The sequence below is a fragment of the Paramisgurnus dabryanus genome, chromosome 8 (assembly GCF_030506205.2).
Source record: "Paramisgurnus dabryanus chromosome 8, PD_genome_1.1, whole genome shotgun sequence".
In the NCBI taxonomy this organism is placed as follows: Eukaryota; Metazoa; Chordata; class Actinopteri; order Cypriniformes; family Cobitidae; genus Paramisgurnus; species Paramisgurnus dabryanus.
Genome location: NC_133344.1, coordinates 27,782,817 through 27,805,244, shown reverse-complemented (window position 1 = coordinate 27,805,244; position 22,428 = coordinate 27,782,817). Strand labels below are relative to the sequence as shown.

Sequence of the window (22,428 nt, the reverse complement as noted above, 5' to 3'; positions counted from 1 at the left end):
AGATGGTTTAACCTGAAAAGACGCATGAACTACATTAACCATAAACACAACTGTGACGTAATCGTCGTCAGTGAGCAAACATGGCGGCGATTAGAGCGCTTACGAGAGCTGTTCGCTTGGGATCACATAGCATCAGTAGAAGTTTAATATTTAACGGCGTACAGAGACGAGGAATAGCAGCTTGCATTGACCGTAAGTGAAATTATTTGAAGACATCATATTTAACAGCGATGTTTCGTAAGGGTCAACGACAAGCGGTCGGTCACTGTTGGAGTTATGAAATGACAACTAGTGACGCTTTGATTCAGTGTGGACTTGATAGTCATTTAGTTAACATTGAATCAAACAGTTATGAATACACTGAAAAAAGCACAAATGCATTTTTTCATCTCCCGGTGACGTAGCACACAGTTTGTTTAAGTTTGATAGTTTCAGTGCACGTGGCGTTTTGTTTCGTATCTTTGACAATTTTAGTATTATACTATTAAATTAAACTCCGCAGTTCATATGTTTTTGTTTTGAAAACCTAACACTATGTCAATGAAACACTTAAATGTAATTATATAATTTGATATTCAGATGTCTTAAGTTGGATCTTTTGAAATCGACAGCTTTGGTAAAAGTATATAGTAATTTTAACATTCAAATAATTATCTAAATTAAAGACTCCATGCGCTATTAGTTAGGTTTTAGTTATTTCAACCAATGATATTTAGGGGCGTGTTTTAAGGTGAAGCTGATTGGCTCATATTCGAATCATTCAATTTCATTTGGTCCGTCTTGTAAATATGTTATGTATGTTAAAATTATAATTTTTTTTACATACTTAAGGTAGAAATAATTTTTACCTGTTTGTTTGAAAAGTAGTAATCCAAAGTTTTAAATTATTTGTATGAGGATCTTATACTAGGTTTTTCCAAAGTGACTTACAGCAGTGGTTCTCAAACTGGGGGCCACGAGATGGTGCCAGGGGGGCCCCAGTTTTATGACATTTTATAAAATAAATTAATTTATCATGAATTCGGTGCAATTAAACCTAAATAAATAAGGCCACTAACCAACAGCACTATTTTGTATCATTTAATATGTTTTGTTTAATTAAAAGTTGAGTTGAGAACAGTTTCTTGTCATAAATTTTCTTTGGGGGGGCCGCGAAGGAATGCGCCATACACAAGGGGGGCCGCACGCTGAAAAAGTTTCAGAACCACTGACTTACAGTGCATTACAAGTTATACAGTTTTTCAAAGTGTGTTCCCCAGGTTCGAACCCCTGCTTTTTTGCGCTGCTAACGCAATGCTCTACCACTGAGCTAAATATTTGATTTGCTATTATTTATTTATCTTCTTTTTCTTATTTGTTATTTATTGGTTCTACAAGTTGTTACACCATGTTTTGATTTGTAATTTTTAAGTGACTGGCATAAATGTTATAATGTGTGCATAAAACATGTTCAGAAATGTCTGTAAAATCTATTTAATAATGAACAAATCAAGCTTTGCAATAGGGGTGGGCGGTATGAGCAAAAATTCATATCAAGGTATTTTTCACTCTTCAGCCGGTATAACGGTATTACGGTATGTTGCCATATGAGATAAAACTTGGAGTCACACTGTAGTAAACCTTAGTTAAATTACGGACAAAATTAGTATTTTTCACCTTATGTTACTAATAAGTGAGGGATTGGACATAGACATGATTTTTTATCTTTTCCCATTTTTTCCTTTAAAAGCGCAATTGTGTGGATGGGTGGACTCATCTTCTTATGCATATTGTCACTAATATGGGAAGTATGAAAATATGGAAATTAGTATGGTCATTTGCTTGTAGGCTATTACAATGTTTTACGCTACATCCAACAACTTTAAAGCTGTGTGCTGTGTATATCTTGTGTCTGTTTGATTTATAAATATACAAAGAACAAGATTTTCTTTTTGTTGTTAATATGAACATCTGATAGGAGATGCCATCTCACTTTAAATAATTATTAATCCCTGAACGCATTAATGAATGCAGTTTATTAATACAAGTTAGTTATATTAATAAATGTATTTATTGCATTTAATTGCATTTAATTTAATTAACCAGCAGATTCACATTGCCAAAAACACTCCACTCATACGTTTTTATGCGTAAATAGGCACTATGTATTGTTTAATAGCCTCTCTAATTAATAAACCTGCATTAAGAAAACGAAATTTACCATTAAAGGCTGTTTTTAATGTGTTTGGTACGTTTATCCGCTAAAGCACTCTGAAAGCGCTATTCATTTAACCGTTACTCGTCAACCATTTGCGCTATCAAAAAAGGAATGGTTACTAAAAGAAGATAAATTGCACTTTTAGCCAAATTATGGTTTATTAAGGTAATTTCTTGCTTTCCGTCCTCCAATCGTTTACCTGGAGAGCGCGTGCAGGGCGCAGTAGAGAGAGCAGATCTGAGTGAAAAGGGAGTACACCGTTAAACGACTTTGAAGCAGTGAGGTAAAAAAAAGCCTCCTAAATGTATAACACTGTTGACGCGCTGTTGGTGCCTTGGGACTCGACAACCCGACTGTTTAAGTTGATTTTCAATAAAGCAGTGTTGATTTTGTTCGCTTCTGGGTCCTGTTATGTTTCAGAACCTGGTAATGCTATACACTGTAAAAAAATTCCGTAGAAATTGCAGCTGGGTTGCCGGTAATATACCGTAGATTTAAATTTATGTTTTTAACTGGCAACATTTTGTTCAAAGTTAAATGAACATTTAACATTTACAAGTCTTTGTCTTTACAGAGGAAAACTAAAAAAACAGCATCAAGCAAAACATTCTGGGAAACAAAATCTGAAGCAAAAAACAGAAAAAGGTTGATGATGACTTCTGGTTCCCAGAATGCTTTGCATGAGGCTGTTATTGTATAATTTTATTCTGTAAAGATAAATACTTGTTAATATTTAAAATTGATTGAACTTTGAACAAATTCTTGCCAGTAAATTACATAAATGTAAATCTACGGTAAATTACCGGCAACCCAGCTGCAATAACATTGTAATTTCTACGGAATTTTTTTACAGTGTAGGTAAGCCACGGGCTTGTTTCTCGCCAAACTCGCTGTATACAGATCACAACACCTGAAATATAGTCTTTGGCAGGATTTGCGTGCACTATTATGTGCATCCTCTTAAAAAAAATGATGATTAAAAATGGATTGAAGTGCGATCGGAGCCTTTCGTTTTGTGTTTCTGTGGACGGCGCATCTCGGGAACGGAGGTATGACTTTTAAGACTTGGGTAAACTCCCGCGCGGTCTTAAAAAAATAACATTCATAAAGTTAAATTTAAGTCCTAGGATGAAGATCTGGGCGTTTTAAGGCCATAGATATAACTTTCTGAAGGTTAGTTTTTTGTAACACCCCGCGGGAACCCTGATAAGTGCAAAAATAGAATTTAAAATATGTAACGCCGGTATCAACGGTTTTGCAAAATCCATATCATGGCGTGACACAATACCGGTAATTACTATCATACCGGTTTATTGCCCACCCCTACTTTGCAAGCTAACCAATGATTTTGCGTCTGTTTAAAGCCTCTGTAGGACTGACAGATGAACAAAGAGAATTTCAGAAGGTGGCTTTTGACTTTGCTGCCAATGAAATGGCACCACATATGGCAGAATGGGACCAAAAGGTACATAAATCAACCAGATCAAAAGTGACTGTATGTCAAACTAAAGTTGATTCTTTCATTTAGGTTCTAATAATACTTTTTGATAATATTTACACATGCAGGAAATCTTTCCTGTGGAGGCCATGAGAAAAGCTGCCCAGCTGGGGTTTGGAGGGATTTATGTGAACCCTGAGGTTGGGGGCTCTGGACTGTCCAGGCTTGACACTTCTATCATTTTTGAAGCATTATCCACAGGGTGTGCCAGCACTACTGCTTACATCAGCATTCACAAGTAAGTCTCTTCCCCTTCCTTGTTCTACAAATCTATATCATCCCTATTAAATCCGAGTTATAATAAACATTTGCCTGAATGTCTGCATTACAATTATAGTTTGTCTAAATGGTTTTTGCATAATGATATGACACTTCTTGCTATTGCAGATTTGCACATGGGTTAATATTAGGGATGCAAAATAGTTTTTCCGGGTTATATCCTGGCAATCAAAAGCGAATCCAAAACTTATGCTGTGTGATTATTAGGATTGGGTGACAATGACAACAGAACTGCAGTACTTTGTACACCCCACACTTCTAGGATTTTATGACATAATAATACTTTTTAAGCAAAGCTGTTGGTATCTATCGGTATCGGTAGATATAATTTAAGTAATCGAATTTTGATATTGACAAAGAAGTCGTGCATCCCTAATAATTTTTTTTAAAATTGTGACTTACACAGTTTTGGTTGGTTGTGTTGTTAAAGCATGTGCGCCTGGATGATAGACACATTCGGCAACAAAGAGCAGAGGGAGAAATACTGTCCTGATCTCTGCTCTATGCAAAAATTTGCTTCGTACTGTCTCACAGAACCTGGTAAGTTCATGGTAACGTTTTTCTATTACTTGTTATAAATTTAAATGTAAAGAATTTTTAGTATTGTTGAATTATTCAGTTTAAAACTTGTTTTCTTGCTGTGTGCATTGTGGGTAAAGGTTCAAGTATGAATCCATGATGTAATGCACAGAAATGTTTTTTAATCTTCAGGTAGCGGAAGTGATGCTGCGTCCCTTTCAACCAGTGCAAAGCTCCAAGGAGATCATTATATTCTCAATGGATCCAAGGTACTGGACTTGTGTTGATGTGTTAAATGTTTACGGATCTCTGTGTGACTTTACAACAGTTTTTAATGTTTCTGCTCAGGCGTTCATCAGTGGAGGTGGAGACACAGATGTTTATGTGGTCATGTGTAGGACTGGTGGAAAGGGACCCAAAGGTATCTCATGCATTGTGGTTGAAAAAGGAACCACGGGGCTCAGCTTTGGCAAAAAGGAAAGGAAGGTAATAAATGTTCAGTATCAAAAATCATTGTTCATGCAGATCACAAGTGTCCAGGATTGTCCAGAAGGTGGCAGAGTTGAGTCTTTATGACCCTGCTGTAGCAGACTGTAAAACACGGGTGGGCATTTCTGATCCTGGTGGACCACAATCCTGCAAAGTTTAGCTCCAACCCTAGTGGAAATGACTTTCAGGTGTTTGATTATGGTTGGAGCTAAAGTTTACAAGACAGTTGCCCTCCGGGACCAGGAATGCCCACCTCTGCTGTAACAAACGGTGCTCTAACACTCAAACTAAATTTTTGCAGGTTGGTTGGAACTCGCAGCCAACCAGAGCTGTGATATTCGAAGACTGCGCTGTCCCAGTGACCAATCGGCTTGGAGCAGAGGGAGAGGGCTTCAGCATTGCCATGAAAGGCCTCAATGGAGGGAGAATTAACATTGGTAAATTGTTTAATCTTTAACTCTGATTTTAAAAAGTTTATTTAACAACGTACATGTTATGTTATATGCCTAAGGCTTTTATTAATGCAAATGTTCTCATAAACAGCTTCTTGCTCCCTTGGAGCAGCTCATGCATCTGTGCTGCTGGCACGAGATCACTTGTGTGTACGAAAACAGTTTGGAGAAACGCTTTCAAACAGCCAGGTAAAAACCATTTGAAATTTAAAGGTAATTGTTTAAACCATAAACAGATCCCCAGGACCTGGATTAGCAATGACTGATATAACAAAGTGTTTGTGCATTACTGTTATAACCAGTGGTCTGCTCTTTCTTTATCTAGTACCTTCAGTTTAAGCTGGCAGAGATGGCCACCAAGCTAGTAGCTTCTCGGCTGATGGTGCGACAGGCAGCGTCAGCTTTGCAGGAGGGTCGACCGGAAGCTGTAGCGCTCTGCTCAATGGCCAAGCTGTTTGTAACAGATGAATGTTTTACAGTGAGTATATACGTTGCTGGTAAATATTGTTGCCCCATGTTGTGATTTTCTATCTTGACGAACGCTTCTTTAAAATCCTGCAGATATGTAACCAAGCCTTACAAATGCATGGAGGTTATGGATACCTAAAGGATTATGCAGTACAGCAGTATGTCCGAGACATACGAGTGCATCAAATATTGGAGGGTAAAGACTTTCTTGTTGATGTTTTAAGAATAAAGTCTGCTTAAATTAATCTTATCATATCATATACGTAGTTATTTTCATAATGAATTTTGATTCTGGTTGTGTTGTGTAGGTACAAATGAAGTGATGAGAATGATCATCGCCAGAAGTTTGCTCACTGAATCCTAATAAACATACAGTGCTGCTCGTGGATGGGACAGAGGCTTGTTACTCTGGTGCTGGGTTCTGTCATGTATAGTTACTGTTGTCTAAAATGTACACTACGAATATAAAGGTTGTTTGCCTGTATTTGTTTGTACAGAATATATTGTTTCTGTGTGTTAACGAATGCTTTTGAGATTGCTGATGTCAGAAAAACCTGTTGATTTTGATTGTGAGTTATTGTTACAGTATTTTATGTAGTTGGGAAACTTTTCTGGATGTCTAGTAAATATTTAATGCCTTACACTCTTGAAATAGTAGGTCCAGATTATAGTATTTATTAGTATAACATATTGCGGTGGTTTTCCGGACAGGGCTTTAACTCTAGTCTAAGACTAAAATGCTTGTTTGAGTCAGTTTGCACTGGCATATATCAGTGCCATTGTTTTGTCTCATGATGCACACCAGTAATGTTTTTTGTAAGGTATGTTTTAAAAACTACTTGAATGCCTAACGAAGGCGTAGTTCTGGATAAAACTAAAACCTGTAGTAAAAAAAAACAATAGGGATTTTCATCTGTTTAGGGTATATTTTTATAGCCTAAAGTTACCAGAAAATCTGTGTACTTAGTTGAAATCCCATACCTAAAAATAAGTCTAATGCATCTAATCTGACTCTTTTTGGTTACTTTTGAACATTTAGGGGTGGTTTCCAGGACAGGGTTTAGATTAATCCAGGACAAGGCCTTCGTTATATTAGGACATTTATGTCGTTTTTTACAAAAAAACAATACTGGTGTGCATCTTGAGACAATACAATGGCTTTGATATATGTTAATAGATGTCAGTACAAGTTAAGGCAGCTCAAACATGCTTTTTACTAGAATGAAACCTGTCTGGGATCCTGCCCCTAAGAGACCAGATTAATTTAGCACAATATTTTACCTTTTATGCAATGTTGCTTTTATCATGGGTAACAATGTTTGTAAGATCATTTAAAGCACAAAAAAATCCACATTTCAATTATTTATGTATGATTTTCATTTTTAGAATGACTGCTGTGATTTAAACAACGTGTCATATTGTGGGCCATGTCAAATAAAACCTTTAAAGTGTCCTTTCAGCAAACGGTGTTATAATTTCACCTACAAGCTCTTATCTCTGTGTCATGACAACACAAAGTGATAAGGGTCTCATTAGATATGTATTCAAAAGCTTTACAGTGCTTTAGTTCTGTGCATAATCCTGAACATAGACATGTGCAAAATCTATACTACACAGTTCACAGTCTTTGTAACGTGTTTTAGCAATACATTTCTAACATTTAAAATGTGTTTAGGAACAATTCTCTGAAATGATTTTACACAGACTTTAAAGGGGTCATTTTAAAAATGTGCCGCATTAACCAATCAGGAGCTTGCTCTAGTAGTGACGTGATTACAGGAAGCGAGCGGAGTCGCAAAAGCCCCTCCCATGATGTGAATTTCCACATGAATGTCTCCATAACTAGAATTTCACGTGTAAACGAAGCGAGTAAACTCAAAATGTTCAAGCAGCAAAGTAGACACGTTAGACGTGAATTTGACGCCTCAAACGCAGCTGGAAAATGAGAATATTTAAAAAAAAAGTGGAATGTCCCTTTAAAGATGTAAAAAAACTCATGTCCCCAGAGTATGCATCTCAAGTTTTAGTAAAAAGAAATCAGATAACTTAATTATAGCACGTTAAAATTGCCTTTTTGTAGGCCTGAGCAAAAATGTGCCGTTTTTGGGTGTGTCCATTAAAATGCAAATGAGTGGATGAAATGCAAACACTAATGCCAATTTGTTGCAATTGAAACTGAATTATGCTATCAATTATTTTTCTCTCTTTCTAGTGCCGATTAAGGGGTGGTATTATTGTAATTGGCCTTGCTACTTACTTCACAAAACAGGCAAAATCTGAACAACCTAATTTTTCACATGCTTGCAAAGAATGCCCAAACAAAGTTAGTGGGTTGATCTTTTTCACGTTTTCTAGTTTGCTAGAAGCACTGGGGACCCAATTATAGCACTTAAACATGGAAAAAGTCCGATTTTCATGCTATGACCCCTTTAATAAAGAAAAAGTTTGATGGTTATTTTACATTCTAATTTTAACTAGCTAAAGTGGGGGCTCATTAGGATCTGAACCTCTGACCTTTTGTTCCCAAAGACAGAATAAATAGATGTAGATGCCAAGAAAATTATTGGCTTCAATAGTTTTAGAAATTAGTCAAATAGTTTTGGAAATTAAATGTTAATATGGTTTGTGTTAATAAAATATAAATGGAATCAAATGCCACATAAGCAACTTCACATCTTTAACAAACCATTGTAACACTTCTAAAACCCAGAGGCAATTCCCTCTTTGTGCCTTTTTTCTACTCCTGCACTTCCAACAAGTGGACAGTAAAGCAACACTTTACATGCTATATGATGCCAAATTCTAACAAAAGAAAGTAAGAGGACACAGTCTAGTAGTAACAGAGCAGATGATATCATTAACTGGTTTTTCACCGCACCGAATACAACATTACAATTTAACACAAATAATAAACCAAAAAAATAAAACACTATCTGCAATATTCAAGTCATTAAAATTATCATGAACATGAATAAATGTACACTTTCATGTAACGAACATCATCAATTCTTTTACAAATTACTTTTCATTTACAGTAAACTATCTGGAATTTGTTTCATAATCTATAACATATTCATGGGTTGTTATATTTTTTAAAGCATAATATTCTCTCCTTGTCTTGAAAGAAAACTCCCGAGAGAAACATACAGTAGGCACAATAGGCACAGAATCCATGTACTAGCCAACTGATAACCCAACAACTAAATATCTCAATATATCTAAAAATAAATGTAACAATTCAAACAGTGGAACATTATTAGTTTTGTCTGTATACCATCATTGCATCAGACAGTATTCAACACCATGTGAGACAAATTTGTTATATGTGTCAAATTAGGTTCTCATTAAGTGTAAGGAATTGAAATGAAGATGGTAAAAACATCAGAGTTGTTAGGCATCAAACACAAATATTCTCAGTAAGTAAAAAAAATACATACAATACCAAAACAAAGCTTGATCGCTAAATGCATCATACAGTACTCACTGTACTGTAATATAAAAAAGCCAATGTCTGTCACATCAATTGATGAAAACCATCCTTTCAGATTTTTTCTTAGCACACAAGTTGACCTTTGCGGCACTGTATATGCTACACCAGTGAACCCACATGATTCTGGGTGGGTACCATGACTGGCACAGCGCCCATGCGGGACAGAGTGGCAGAGTTTATGGGCATGTGTGGTGGGCGTGGGGCCTGTGGCTGCGGCCCCTGAGTCCTGTTTGTGGATAAGCTGTTGGGACTGAGGACCGTGGAGCTGTGATGAGGGTTGTTCTGTGTGTGATTGGGCGTGTTGCTCACGTTGTATCCAGGCAGACCGTGAAGTGGGTTGGGCTCTCCCGGGAGGAGATGGTAGGTGGTGGTGCTGCCGGAAGCTGTGAGGATGGAGGCAGTTTCGGAGGCACCTGGAGGGTACGAGTAATGGTTGTTGGGTTGATAGCGAGGGTCCTGTGGTGGAGGACTCATTGCTATGGAAGATAACGTGCCGTTCTTTGATATGATGTCTGATCCTGTGCCGCTTTTTGCCCAGGAAACACGTTTAGGGGCCTGTGCGTCTTCCCTAAAATGAAACAGTCATTCACTTAGCAGATGGATGGTCGACATGATGTACTTTTGGAAAGTTTACTTATCCTGAGATGTGACATGCTAAACTCCATTTAAAACTCCATTTTGTACATTATATGCATACAGTTTTTATGGTTGCATATTGAGAGACTGAGAACAGAATATTTGTAACTTTTACAATACAGGTTTTTTCAATGTCACATTGCAGGACCATTTAAAATTAACCAGCAAAGGCAATTCAGATATGAAAGAGAACTGGTGAGCAGTCCCATCACCTAAAATATAAACTTTTCCTTCTCTATTCCTGTAAATTGTAGTCATAAATAATGACGTTCATGGATATTTTCTATTCAAAGTAAATGCAAGTGCAAACCTCCACATCAGCATTAAGAACAGATATACACACATTTAATCTATCGTAGGTTTTATGTGCCGGATTATGTTGAAGGATAAGATAAAGGCTTACTTGATATCATTGGACATCTCTTCCTCTGTGTCACTGTTTCTCCTTAGGATAAAAATTAGGAATAAGACAAGAGCCATCAGGCCCACCACAGATCCCACCGTGGCACCAGTGATGACCCATGCATTGTTAGCTGCAACCAGAGGAATGAGGACAAATGTATTTCAAAGTAAAACTGTGTGTGGTATCAATCTTAAGAGGAGATACTTACGCGCAGAGACCTCTAAATTAATATGACAGCTGTCTGTCCCGGCTGTGTTGCTTGCACGGCAGACATACTTGCCGGACATGTTCTTGGTGAGGTTGCTAAGTCGAAGGGTGCCTTGCCTCTCATCTGAAAGCAGAAGGTACAAAATGCATCAATCAGAATCATTGTATCTATTTTACTGTATCTATCATAGTAGGAAAGAAAAATAATGCTCAAAAACATTACTTAAAACATCTTTCTTTGTGTTTAGCAGAACAAAGAAATTTATACAGGTTCGTAACAACATGAGGATGGGTAAATGATGACAGATTTTTCATTTTTGGGTGGACTGGTTATCTAATAGGATCCACAGTAATGTACAACACAATTTCATAACATTTCAATAGTGGGAGGGAACAAAGAAGATGAAAGGGGTTGAATGAGGTTTGTACTTTGAGGAATCACATGTATTTAGTTTGGGATATTTAATGACTTGAATCCCAAAACACACATTGATATGTATCATGTACTTTTTCTATTTTTATTGACAGAGATACTGTCTTGGGATGGTAAACCTCATTCTGCAAAACATTCACATTTGCTGGTACAGAGATTAGATGCAGGGTTGCTACAGGATGTAAAAAATTTTTAAATGTAAAAATGTAATAGACGTCTAACCATAGCCCTAAAATAAATAAATAAATGAAACCGAACACCTTGTAATCACTGTTGACTTTGCATGCATGATGAAATATCATACAGCTTGCAAGTTATTTTGGCAAAAAATGACCTGTAACCAAATTCAAGTTTATTTTGGTTAGAAGTTGGTTATTCATTGCTGGACAAACCCATGTCTATATAGTTAAACTAGACAGGGAAGTGGCAGCTATTGCTTGCTGGGTTGCACAAGGCCTTCAAGTAAGGTCATGAAGGTGTTTTTTAAAGGTCACATTTTTCCCATTGTTCAAACTTTAGTTAGTGTGTAATGTTGCTGTTAGAGCATAAATAATACCAAATGATAAAGCTCAAAGTTCACTGTCAGGCGATATATTTTCTTTAACAGAATGCACCTTTCAAAGCCTACAGCGAACGGCCGGTTTGCAATACAACCCTCTATTTCCTGCTTTAATGATGTCACTAGAACAGTTTTTGACTAAACTCCGCCCACCTGAATACCTCAGTCGCCAGCTTTGGCTCAAACGGCTCTGTTAAGCTAAGCTGCTGTCGAATCACAACACACTAAACAAACTACACAATCAGAACTCATTACGTATTTCTGAAGAAGGGACTTCATAGATCAACGAAGACATCAGACCGTTTTTAGGACAGTGAAAACAGCGCTATACAGATAAGTTAATTGTGTAAAAAAAACGCGTTTTTACACATGAAACATGAACACATGTTATATTGTGCACTGTAAACACAATAAAAGCTTCAAAATCACAGGAAGAACGGGAGCTTTAATGTCCCATCCTATAATACTATGTACACACCAAACGCGGGGCATCGCGCTACTCAACTAATTTACTTGCGGGATTTAACTTTGTGTCATGCAAATTTTTCGCTTGAGTTAAAAATTTTCAATTTGGGCGAAGAGCACGTGTCTTTGCGGCAAACACGCCGCCCATATTGCATCATTCGCATCGCCCCGCGCGAGGACACGTCTGATCGCGTCTTTGCATTGACTTTGTATGTAATCTAATCGTTGAACTTGCATTTGGTGTGCATGCCCCATAAGAATTATGGAGTTTTTTGTGTTTCCATTTCCATTTTAGCAGACTAATTTATCCAAAGTTACTAACAGTGCATTACAAAAATACTTTTTAATCTGTATCTGTGTACCCTTGGTTTAAACATGTGACCTTTTAGGCTGCTAAACACAATGCTCTACCACTCAGATATACATGAACACTTCCTGTTTCTTGTGAACCGTTAGAAAAAATTGTCAAAATATTGACCCTAGTTGTCACTGGGGGAGTACCCTTTAAAAATGGTTCTAATATGTATATGTATATATTTGGTACCAATATGTATCTTTAAGATACTAATATGTATCTCTGAGGTACTAATATAAACTGTTTAGGTGCAAAGCTGTGGTGTATATTTTGACATTTATGATATTGTACAATTATTTGTGTTGAATCACTTTTTACAACAATCAATTATTGTGGTATACTATATCTCTGATAACCTCACCAGTAAAAGAAAGTTAAGACAAAACAAACCGCCACAATCAAACATCTTAAAGTGCACCTATTTCATTGCTAAAAACGTTATTCTGTGTATTTGGTGTAATACAATGTGTTCGCATGGTTTATGATTAAAAAACACATTATTTACCACATATCGTACATTTTTGTAGTTCCAGATATCCCTGCCTTCCTCAAACGCTCTGATTTTCTACAAAATTGGCCAGCTAAGCTGTACGTTGTGGTTTGTAACTTTTGCATATCGTTAACATGTACTAATACACACGTACACACCAAAGGAAATGTCAAATGTCCACTTCACGTCTAATATGGTTTAGACAGTTTCTAAAGGAGTTTCTCTCTATCCTAGGGTCTGTTCCCTTACCCAGGTATCCCAGCACAAGCACAGGCTGGGGACAGGACCTCCACGCTGTGAAGGTGCAGATGCAAGCGACACAAGAGAGATAACATTATGAATCTGTTATTCCTGAGGGGAGAGATATTGAGCATCTTTCGCCCTGGCTGGGAGAATGTCATTTCGGGAGAAACACTCTGATGTGATGTGAGACCCACGTGTCCGGGATCAAGGAGGAAATTTGCTGTATGGCTGATAAGCATAAGCCAGCTTTTGTGAACAGCTGGCACTGTCGTGTATTTCCACTAAAGGCTTGTGCTGATCAGAACGAATATGTATGACATCATAGTGCCAAAAACATATTAGATATTAATACACTATACAGTATATGCATTATATATGTGCATTGTTTTATCATTTGGTATGGAAAGTGTGGGAGTGATCTGTTCGTCAGTGTGGCACTGATTCAAGGTCAGACCCTGCATTGTTCAGAAGCTGATTGAGAATCTGTCTCTCTGCTTTGGGAGTAACAGAGTTATTTCCTTCTGTCTTCGGTCCAAGGAGGAAAGGCACACTAAATTATCAGTGATGAATGATAGCTGCCTTGTTCTTCTCTATACAAGATCCAGCTAATCTCATAGGGTTAGTAACCATCTCAGTACCAAGTAAACAACAACACAAATATTGTAAAAATAGTTTCATCAGACATGGTTACGTGTCTTTAGTAAGATTTAATAAAACCATGTCGCTATATTTGATCTGTGTTGTGAGTTTGCACTATAAATTGCAATAGTTGAAATTTTGTAAAACATCTTTCTGTCGTGTAACCTCACTTTGCATGGGAGAGAAGAAGACCTCAGAGACAGGAGCTGCTTTGGTCCACTTGTACTGAGGAACCGGCTTGCCATAGCTGGATTTACAGCTCAGTGTCACATTGCCACTCACTACAGGATTCCCAGACATGGAGCACACAGGTGTGGATGGAGGTACTAGAAAAACCCGAAAGATAAAATCACAAAAAGTTAATCTTCTGCTTTGAAGTGATGTGGAGATAACAGTTTTTGTACATTAAGCCAACGTACCTTTAACATTGAGGCGGAGGTCTCCCCAAAGTCCTGGAGCTCCAGGAATGATGACGTTGCAAAGGTAGCTTCCTGAATCGGACTCCTGTGTGTTGTTGATGTAGATAGACAGGTTGGCAGAGGGCATGGACGTGGCAAAGCCCACCCGTCTCTGAAATTCAGTGCTGCCGATGCCGATCTGTCCTGAGGAGTATGAAATGATCTGCAAGACAAAACACACTTTCACACTAAACTAGGCATGTGTAAAGTTAACATTTTATTGATTAAAATCCAAGTAAATAAAATAAGTTATCAAAATCTTGGAAAAGTAATCAGGATTTTCTGCTCTCAAACATTGGGGTCATGTCCGCAGCCAGTGCTGAAACCACACCCACTCGTGGGAAAGCTGCCGTCTCTTTAAACTTTTTAATAACGCTACAACCTGAATGCGATTGTGTTGGGGGCGGGGCTATGCTCAGTGGCTACAGTGCATAATCAACCCATGATTCATTGTAGAAATGTTATGTTTTTGACTTATGCTGCATAACAAAATAATAATAGTAACATTCTTCAAAACATTTCATTTGAAGTCTGACAGTAAGTTTTTGTCTGAAATAGTTGTCATAATGGCTATAGCAGCTGAGCTATAAAGTTGATTGATTTAAAAACGCAGCTCGGATTAGGTGCTGACACGCTAATACTTTCTCTGAGAAGTTGCATCTCTAAATTCACTGCACTACTAAACTAGATATCAGTTGATTCCCATGGTTAGAAACATTACAGGGAGAAGTTTCTGGCAATGGGAAGCGAGCAGGTGGATGATGGTAATGATAAAGATAAACTGTCATCATAAAGACGATCTCCAGATGGTTACATCAGAATTTTAGGCTGCCTTTTTATTTCTTTTTGATAAGCTAGTGTGTCATGGGAAACAAATATACAGATTATGAGAAGCATCACAAATATCGCTTCATCATATGCATATGCTGCATGATTACTCGTATGTATAACTTTACGTGCTGAAGGTGTATTGGTTGACATTTCAATCTAAAGCTTTGATGATGATGGTAAGAGTTAATCCACTTCTTGTCCATCCCTTTTGTGTAATTCATCACAGTATTTTCATAAGCAGTCATTGACCTTTCAAGTGTTCCATACTCTTCCTGTGACATTAAATTCAAACCCATCTGTTGAATGATGGAGGATGCAGCCTTTCATGTGTCAGCTTCACCGGTCTGCTGATGGACGATAACAGATTGTTCTCTAGTGTAATCTATCATTTATAAGGTGGAGAGGGGGGTGGATTCAGGAAACAAGTAGTTGACAAATTACAAGCTTAAACTTTTTTAACTTTAGGGGTTTATCTTACAATGGCACATTTCAGCGCAATGCGTGACGCAAGTGTCTTTTGGCAGTTTCCACCCTGCGCAATTATCATTTTCACGTTTAGCGCCACGTTGTTTAAATAGCAAATGCATTTGCGCCCCCTTTCGCGCCCATGGGCGTTCTGGTCTGAAAACGAGGTGTGTTCAGGCGCATTGTTGGCGTGTTGCTATTTTGAGGCAACTAAAATAGACTACGCCATTGACCAACAAAAACCTGGTCTAAAGTCTAAAGTGAATGGCGCAATATGTTTTTTTGTTATTTAAAGAGCGCATTAGTAATATGCGCTTATAAACAGGACGACAACGCGGGTTTGCTTATCACATACATGAATGCGCAGCAGCACAAAATCGCTTTTAAATATGAAAGATTAAAGGATTGAATGTAAAAGATTATTATTGAGTCTCTTGGACATAAATGAGGACCGATTATGAGACATTAGAAGGCGCAAAGAGCTGCTTCACCTGCAGCCTAAGTAAATAAATGCTTTGCTTTAAACAAATGCATCTGTTTTAAAATGTTTTTAAATGCTATCTTACGGATTTATTGAATATGATGACTCTGTACCTGTGGATATGGTGAGATGAGAAACATTTTTAACTAATGCTTAAAAAAACTCATGATTATGTCCAAGTGCTGAAATGTGCGGAGAGCTGTTTGTAAATTCTCCTGTTTGTTACAAATAAAGTATTTTTAGAGTACAAACCTTATCTTACATACTTGTAAATTATTTTTTATGATATTGGATAGCCATACATTTAAAGCAATTACAAGCCTGCTTTTTTACTTCCATGACTAAAAGAAAACGGGGTTTAAAGGTTTTAATAAAAAATAACAATTCAATACAAGTGAAAAACAACACAATTATTTAACATTAATCTTAAACTGGGGATCTTCTTCCTCCGCTTAGTTTTTCTGTTTACAAAGTCCGTCATCTAAATAGGGATTAGACATAGTGCCAGCTTAACTGGCTTTTAAAGGGGATGAGAGCTGAGACTCTCATTGATTTATTGCACGTTAAGCCAAAAATACTTCCATTAATCATTAAAAAATAGGACCAACCCTTTTCGACCATGCGCTCGGCGCACAAACCATTTATCTTGTCGTAAAAATTTAGCAAAAGTGGATTCGGACATGCCCCATTTAGACCATGCGCTTTAGACAATGCGCTTAGATCGTTAAAATAGGGCCCTAAGTCTGTGTTTTTATATTGTTTCACCTTTAATATCACCTTAAGAATTTTTTATTGCAGTAATCAAATGAAAATGAATAATAAATTAAAAGGCACAATGTGAAAGACTATTGCATTAAAATTTACAAAAACTGTAAATAGTGAAAGTAAATCTACTTAAAAATAACTTAGATTAGTAACACCTAAAAAATTTTTTACTTAATTTTCTCAGTTTAAGTTAATAATTTTAAGGGAAAAATTTTGAATTACTTCGGGAGAAACACTTGCCAACACCTAAAAATTTTAAGCTTAGTGTGAAAGTGAGAAAATGTAAGTTGAGAAAATGAAATAAAAAATTAAAGTAATTTTTTAAGTTAATCTAACTTTCACTTTTTACAGTGTACTAGCACAGTGTTATACATTTTGTCATGGGGAAGCTGGGGGAAGCTGTACTGTGAAATTGTTGTTTGTAAAAAATACCACAATATAAAAAAAAAGTTTTTAATTTCAATTTCATTGTGACTTAACAGCAGAAATTACATATTGTGCCTTTGCCTCTTTCCCTGCCAGCCTTTATAAAAAAGTTGCCAGCCAGCGCCAGCATTTTTTATGATTTTCACAAAAGTTTAATGCCTTCCAGAAAATGTTCTTCTTTAAATATATAAACATACAATATATCAAATGAAAGAACAGACCCTCTGCTTAAAAAAATTCATCCTACCTTAATTTGTTCTCTTTTTATCACCTCTCAAATATGGGTAGGTTTCTTCAAAAATACAAAATTTTGAGCAAAAGGCTGAGATAATTCCATTTTTGTGAAGGACTTTTGAAAGAGATCAGTTCAGAGCGATCCTCAAAACATACACGGAGTTTGAACTGTTTGCCCTAAGCGGATACTTCTGGGTTTTATAAGTTGGGTAATATCCACCTGGTGAATAATAGCGGAAATACGGATTGCCGGAAAAACTCGTCATTGGAAGGGTTTTCTCTTAATTGACGAGTTAACTTGTCATATTAATAATTTGTAATGAACAGACCAAAACCATGATGCCATTGCATTATTCTATCAGACAAGCAAAGCACTGAACAGACAAAAATAATCATTAAACACAAGCCTATCAGTGAAGTATACACCACAGAAATGCATTGAAGGAAGAGTTTTTCAATCTGTTTAAAGGTAGATTGATACATGGGATTGTCACACAAGACTCACAATATGTTCTTGCTAAACATACTCACTTGTTTTGTGTTAAAGCTCCAGATGACTGTGTTCTTCTCGATGGCAGTGGTAGGGGTGTACCAGGCCTCCAGTACGACCATTTGTCCCATAATTACCTCGATGTCTTTCATTGGCATCTCCACCCGATGGGAATCACCTGAAAGAGCAAAAGAACACAGCCGGGTGATGAGATGACTTCTTAAACTAAAGGCACAGGTGCAGTCACAGAGTTGAATTGAATATGAGTTGATTATATTGTATATTAAAAGCATTGTAAATTCTCCTAAACAACATCTAAAACAGAAGTGAAGTTTTACAGCCACTCATGTTTAAAAATCTTAAAAAATATTGTTTTGTACCTCCATGAGTTTTCCTAAGTGAAAAATATCTAGCAATAATAGCAAAATGTGAAGTATAAATAAAGTACAGAGTACTTGTACAATATAAGATCACTGACTGTTTTTAAAATGTCTCTCCATAACCCCTAAACAAAGACAATGCATAAGAAAAGAGTGCTTCAAAGTCTTATAATAAAACACCAGACCACTCAAAGAAGAGAAAAGACATTTCTTAAGATATTTAATATATCCATAGCGATCCTTCCAGTGAATAAAAATATGCAAATTGGCTCGACGAGAAGTCAAATGTAAAACACCCAAAGGTAGGCATCACTCACAGGGCAGGAAGTCTCCTGAGCTGCTCAGCTGAAGTTGGATCAACTGATCCCAGCATTCCCAGTTATCCTGGTCAGCCAGTTTGGCGGACGGTCTATCGATCACAAACCCACAAAGAAACGTAGCGATGGAGCTCCGCTGAGCCGCGCTGCGCTAAACTGCCCCTTTACTCCCTTCACTTTCTGAATTAAACCGAAATCAGCCGGGACTTTCACAGATTGCATGATCATGACGTAAAGAAGTCTTATGCTAGACCAAGCCCTGATGTTGCTTTGTTATCGCTCATGAGACCGCATCCATCTCTCCCTTTTTAATTTCTATTCTGAATCTGACCCTGTAATCCTCTGACATTTCTCAGCTCAGGCTTTCTCTCGGCTCACGTGAAACGGGTCGAGCTCAGTCGGACTTAAAGCTGATGTAACGGGTGACGAATGATATTCTTCATTCACATTTTCACAGAAAGACATTTAAACCTACAAGATCCATTGGGGAAGTGATCTGAAATACAGCTACATAACTTCTCGTGTCATTTTATCCCACCTAACCAAGAGTGAGATATTATCTTTGACCCAAACGTATTGCATTTAAAATGGCTTTTTTTTGTTTTACAAAACTGTTCCTTTTCTGTCGCTGGGGCGGAACCCTTCAAGGGTTATTTTTGTGAGTATACAACACATAGAAATGTTGTACCTTTTGAGGTACAGTATTATACCCTATATTTGGACCTTAACTCTTCCCTTGGCATTGACGAGTTATCTCGTCAATTAAAGCAACACTAAAGAGTTTTTGCTCTTTGCTCCCCCTACAGGTTGGAAGCGGTAATTAAGTCGTAAAATAATTTAGCCTACTGCAGCAAAGCTGGCTATGATTGGATTGTAGGTCTGCCGTAAAGCAAAATTTTGTAGTTTTCACTTGAACTACAGGACCGCGACCCAACGGTTGGAAATTTCTTTAGTGCGGCTTTGGCCGATAGAGGGCTGCAAAGCGAATGTGAAAGTGCTGTTCACCCTGTTTCGACTGGATGAACGACTGACTTTTTTGGAAACGTTATTTTAAGGTAAAAAAAACTCTTTGGTGTTGCTTTAAGAGAAATATAAAAAACGTGTATCTGATGAATGTTTATGTTAATCTGCAATACCGCGATTATCCACTAAACTTACCCAATTTATGAAAAACTGAAGCCAAAGCGTTATTTATTAATTTTAAACTCTATGTATGTTTTGATAATCATTATGATCTTTTAAAAAATTCCTTCACAAAAATTCAAAAATTTCAGCTTTTTGCTAAAAAAAATATATATTTTAAAGAAAAATACCCATATTTAAGAGAAAAAATATAGATAGGATGAAATGTTTTTTGTTTATTTTTTCTGTTTTGTTTGTTTGAAAGCAGATGGTCTGCTCTTTCATTTGATATATTTGTATGTTTATATATTTTTAGAAGAACATTTCTTGGAAGACATTTTGTGAAACTTTTGTTAAAATCCTTCGGGAATGAGTTAAAGAACAATTTGGAGTAACACTTTACAATAAGGTTCACTAGTTAACATTAGTTAACTACATTAGTTAACATGAACTAATGATGAAATGCACTTATACAGCATTTATTAATTTTGGTTAATGTTAATTTCAACAAATACTAATATTTTATTAAAATCTTATTAACGTTAGTAAAAGGTGCAGTGTGTAATTTTTAAAAGGATCTCTTGACAGAAATGCAAAATAATATACAAAACTATATTTTTAGGGGTGTATAAAGACCTTTTTATAATGAACCGTGATGTTTTTTTATCACCTTAGAATGAGAAGTTTTTATCTACATACACTGAGGGTCCCCTTACATGGAAGTCGCCATTTTGTTTTGCCATGTTTGTACAGAAGCTCCTAACGGACAAACTAAGTTGTCTCCGATGATGACATTTTTCGGGTGGTGGCTATCGTAGCTTCTCTATGTGTTTCAAAAGCGATAGGTGAGCAGTGGACTGAGCCGTTGGTTGCAATTCGCACCCTCACCACTAGATGCTGCTAAAATTTACACACTGCACCTTTAATGCACTGCATAAACAAACAATTAAAAGTTTTATTCCTATTAACTAACATTAACAAAGATGAATACATACTGTAACAATGGATATCGGTCATGGTTTGTTCATGTTAGTTAATACATTAACTAATGAACCTTATTGTAAAGTGTTACCAGGGGTACAAAACAGTTAACTGTACGTTTAAAGGTACACAACAGTACAACATTGTATTATGTTTATACCTGTAATGGTAAAAACAGAACCTTAGGGTATCACCCCAGTGACAGAAAAGGAACAGTTTTGTACCTTTAATTCTATTGTATGCTAAACATAATTTTATATAAAAATGTTATAAAGATTATTAATTTGTTTAACTGGTAACGTTTCCATAAAAGTTAAATTTGTCCCATAATGTAGCCTAATTTTAAAAAGGGTCTCCAGTGCTTTCCTCTAACATTTAGAAAAAACATAATTAATATTAAAAGGGTATATTAGCAAATAAAGTAAAGTATCGATAGCCTTAATCTCTTTAAAAAAGCCCTTACATCTTGGTGTGCTGAGTTTGGATAGTGCCTAAGTAGGACACCCGTCACCAAGGCTTTTGGGAGGGCCGTGTCAAAAGCGTGGCAGCTCTCTGATGTGCTGTGGTCAGCAACAGTCTCTGTGTGCCCAGGTTTATCCCTCATGTTCCTAAGCCATCGCTGTAGTTTATTAAATCAAGGAAAATCTTTCCTAATCCCCGGCCATGGCTCCATCTGTGCTGCTCTGGACAGACGTATAAACAGCAAGGTGGGAAACCTGATATAGACACCTCTGAGTAAGACTGACCTATGTCGACATCACACGCACCAACGGTATGCATATGTGCACATGAACACATTAATATTCACCCTGAATCAAGTGAAGGAATGCACAGATTGTACTGTTTTAAATATGCTGTTGATCATAAATGCTCAAACATAATTCATTTCCTCGAGATTGATCATCTATTATAATTCACTAAAAAATAGTGGGAGGTCTTTTGAAGATGTGTGGGAAATTAATTATAAAGATAAGACTGTTACAGTTACAGATGATCACCTAGTGAGGGCAGCAAATACTGCAAAGTGATATTAGGTAAAGCTGACAGATAAGTTTTTACCAGGTTTTGAATCAATGCCACTGAGCCTAATATTCATTCAGGAGGATCAAAATGTCTGACTGTAACCTATATGGCAGCTTCTCCAAAAAAAAGTCAAAGCCATTTAATGTAGTTGAAGAACAGTTTAAGTCACTTTGGAAAAAAAGATGTCCTTAAAATGTGTTTTTCTCTTCAATCTAAAAAAAAATGCTAGACTATTTTAAAACGGTGCTTAAAGAGCAAAATGCAAAAGTGATGATTATTTCCTTTTTTTATGTGATTTACAGTAGTGCAACAGTGCAACACAACTTAACCTATGACCTGTGTACCTTAAGACCATCAGCTTTTTGAAGCCTAAACCACTAACCTACAACCAACAATGAACACTGTCATATTGTTCAGGATTTATAACCACCAGGCCAGATCTCAGGTGCTTGAGAAACAGACCAGCAGCTTTTATCAAACGTCCTTCCTGATACAGAAAACCTGATCAGAGGGTTGACAGGATCCCACTCTTATTACACAGAGACCCATTGTCTAATATAATCTCCTCCTTTGCTTATGCCCGGCTCTGAGAGAGCTTCACTATGACTGATCTGAGCCAACCACCTGCTAATC

At 36.8% G+C, this 22,428-nt stretch overlaps 2 protein-coding genes across 3 annotated transcripts; one reads left to right on the top strand and one right to left on the bottom strand.

Annotated features, from left to right (window-relative positions):
• Positions 1–44: 44 nt before the first annotated feature.
• On the top strand, positions 45–7,355 carry acad8 (acyl-CoA dehydrogenase family, member 8). Its single transcript, XM_065281351.1, has 11 exons — positions 45–192; positions 3,562–3,662; positions 3,764–3,933; positions 4,405–4,514; positions 4,686–4,762; positions 4,842–4,979; positions 5,284–5,419; positions 5,526–5,623; positions 5,760–5,912; positions 5,996–6,098; positions 6,211–7,355. Exons 1-11 carry the CDS (start codon positions 81–83, stop codon positions 6,264–6,266), a joined length of 1,254 nt encoding a protein of 417 aa, XP_065137423.1. The 5' UTR covers positions 45–80; the 3' UTR covers positions 6,267–7,355.
• Positions 7,356–8,396: 1,041 nt separating this feature from the next.
• Positions 8,397–21,455, bottom strand: esamb (endothelial cell adhesion molecule b). Of its 2 annotated transcripts, none has more exons than XM_065280151.1 (7): positions 21,236–21,455; positions 18,014–18,150; positions 14,242–14,443; positions 13,993–14,148; positions 10,640–10,762; positions 10,432–10,561; positions 8,397–9,960 (listed from the first exon to the last, which is right to left on the bottom strand). In XM_065280151.1, the coding sequence occupies exons 2-7, from the start codon at positions 18,128–18,130 to the stop codon at positions 9,492–9,494; spliced, it is 1,197 nt and encodes a 398-aa protein (XP_065136223.1). In that variant the 5' UTR covers positions 18,131–18,150; positions 21,236–21,455; the 3' UTR covers positions 8,397–9,491. The 2 variants fall into 2 exon arrangements, with proteins under 2 accessions (XP_065136223.1, XP_065136224.1); XM_065280152.1 differs by lacking the exon at positions 21,236–21,455 and adding an exon at positions 18,670–19,693.
• Positions 21,456–22,428: the final 973 nt, after the last annotated feature.

Excerpts from the sequence above, each read along its gene's own strand:
- acad8 (XM_065281351.1), top strand. The coding sequence starts at position 81 with ATGGCGGCGATTAGAGCGCTTACGAGAGCTGTTCGCTTGGGATCACAT. Across the intron at positions 4,980-5,283 it reads TTGGCAAAAAGGAAAGGAAG|GTTGGTTGGAACTCGCAGCC; the intron begins GTAATAAATGTT and ends AAATTTTTGCAG. Across the intron at positions 5,913-5,995 it reads TAACAGATGAATGTTTTACA|ATATGTAACCAAGCCTTACA; the intron begins GTGAGTATATAC and ends AAAATCCTGCAG.
- esamb (XM_065280151.1), bottom strand. The coding sequence starts at position 18,130 with ATGCCAATGAAAGACATCGAGGTAATTATGGGACAAATGGTCGTACTG. Across the intron at positions 14,149-14,241 it reads CCTCCGCCTCAATGTTAAAG|TACCTCCATCCACACCTGTG; the intron begins GTACGTTGGCTT and ends GGGTTTTTCTAG. Across the intron at positions 10,562-10,639 it reads TAATTTAGAGGTCTCTGCGC|CTAACAATGCATGGGTCATC; the intron begins GTAAGTATCTCC and ends CTCTGGTTGCAG.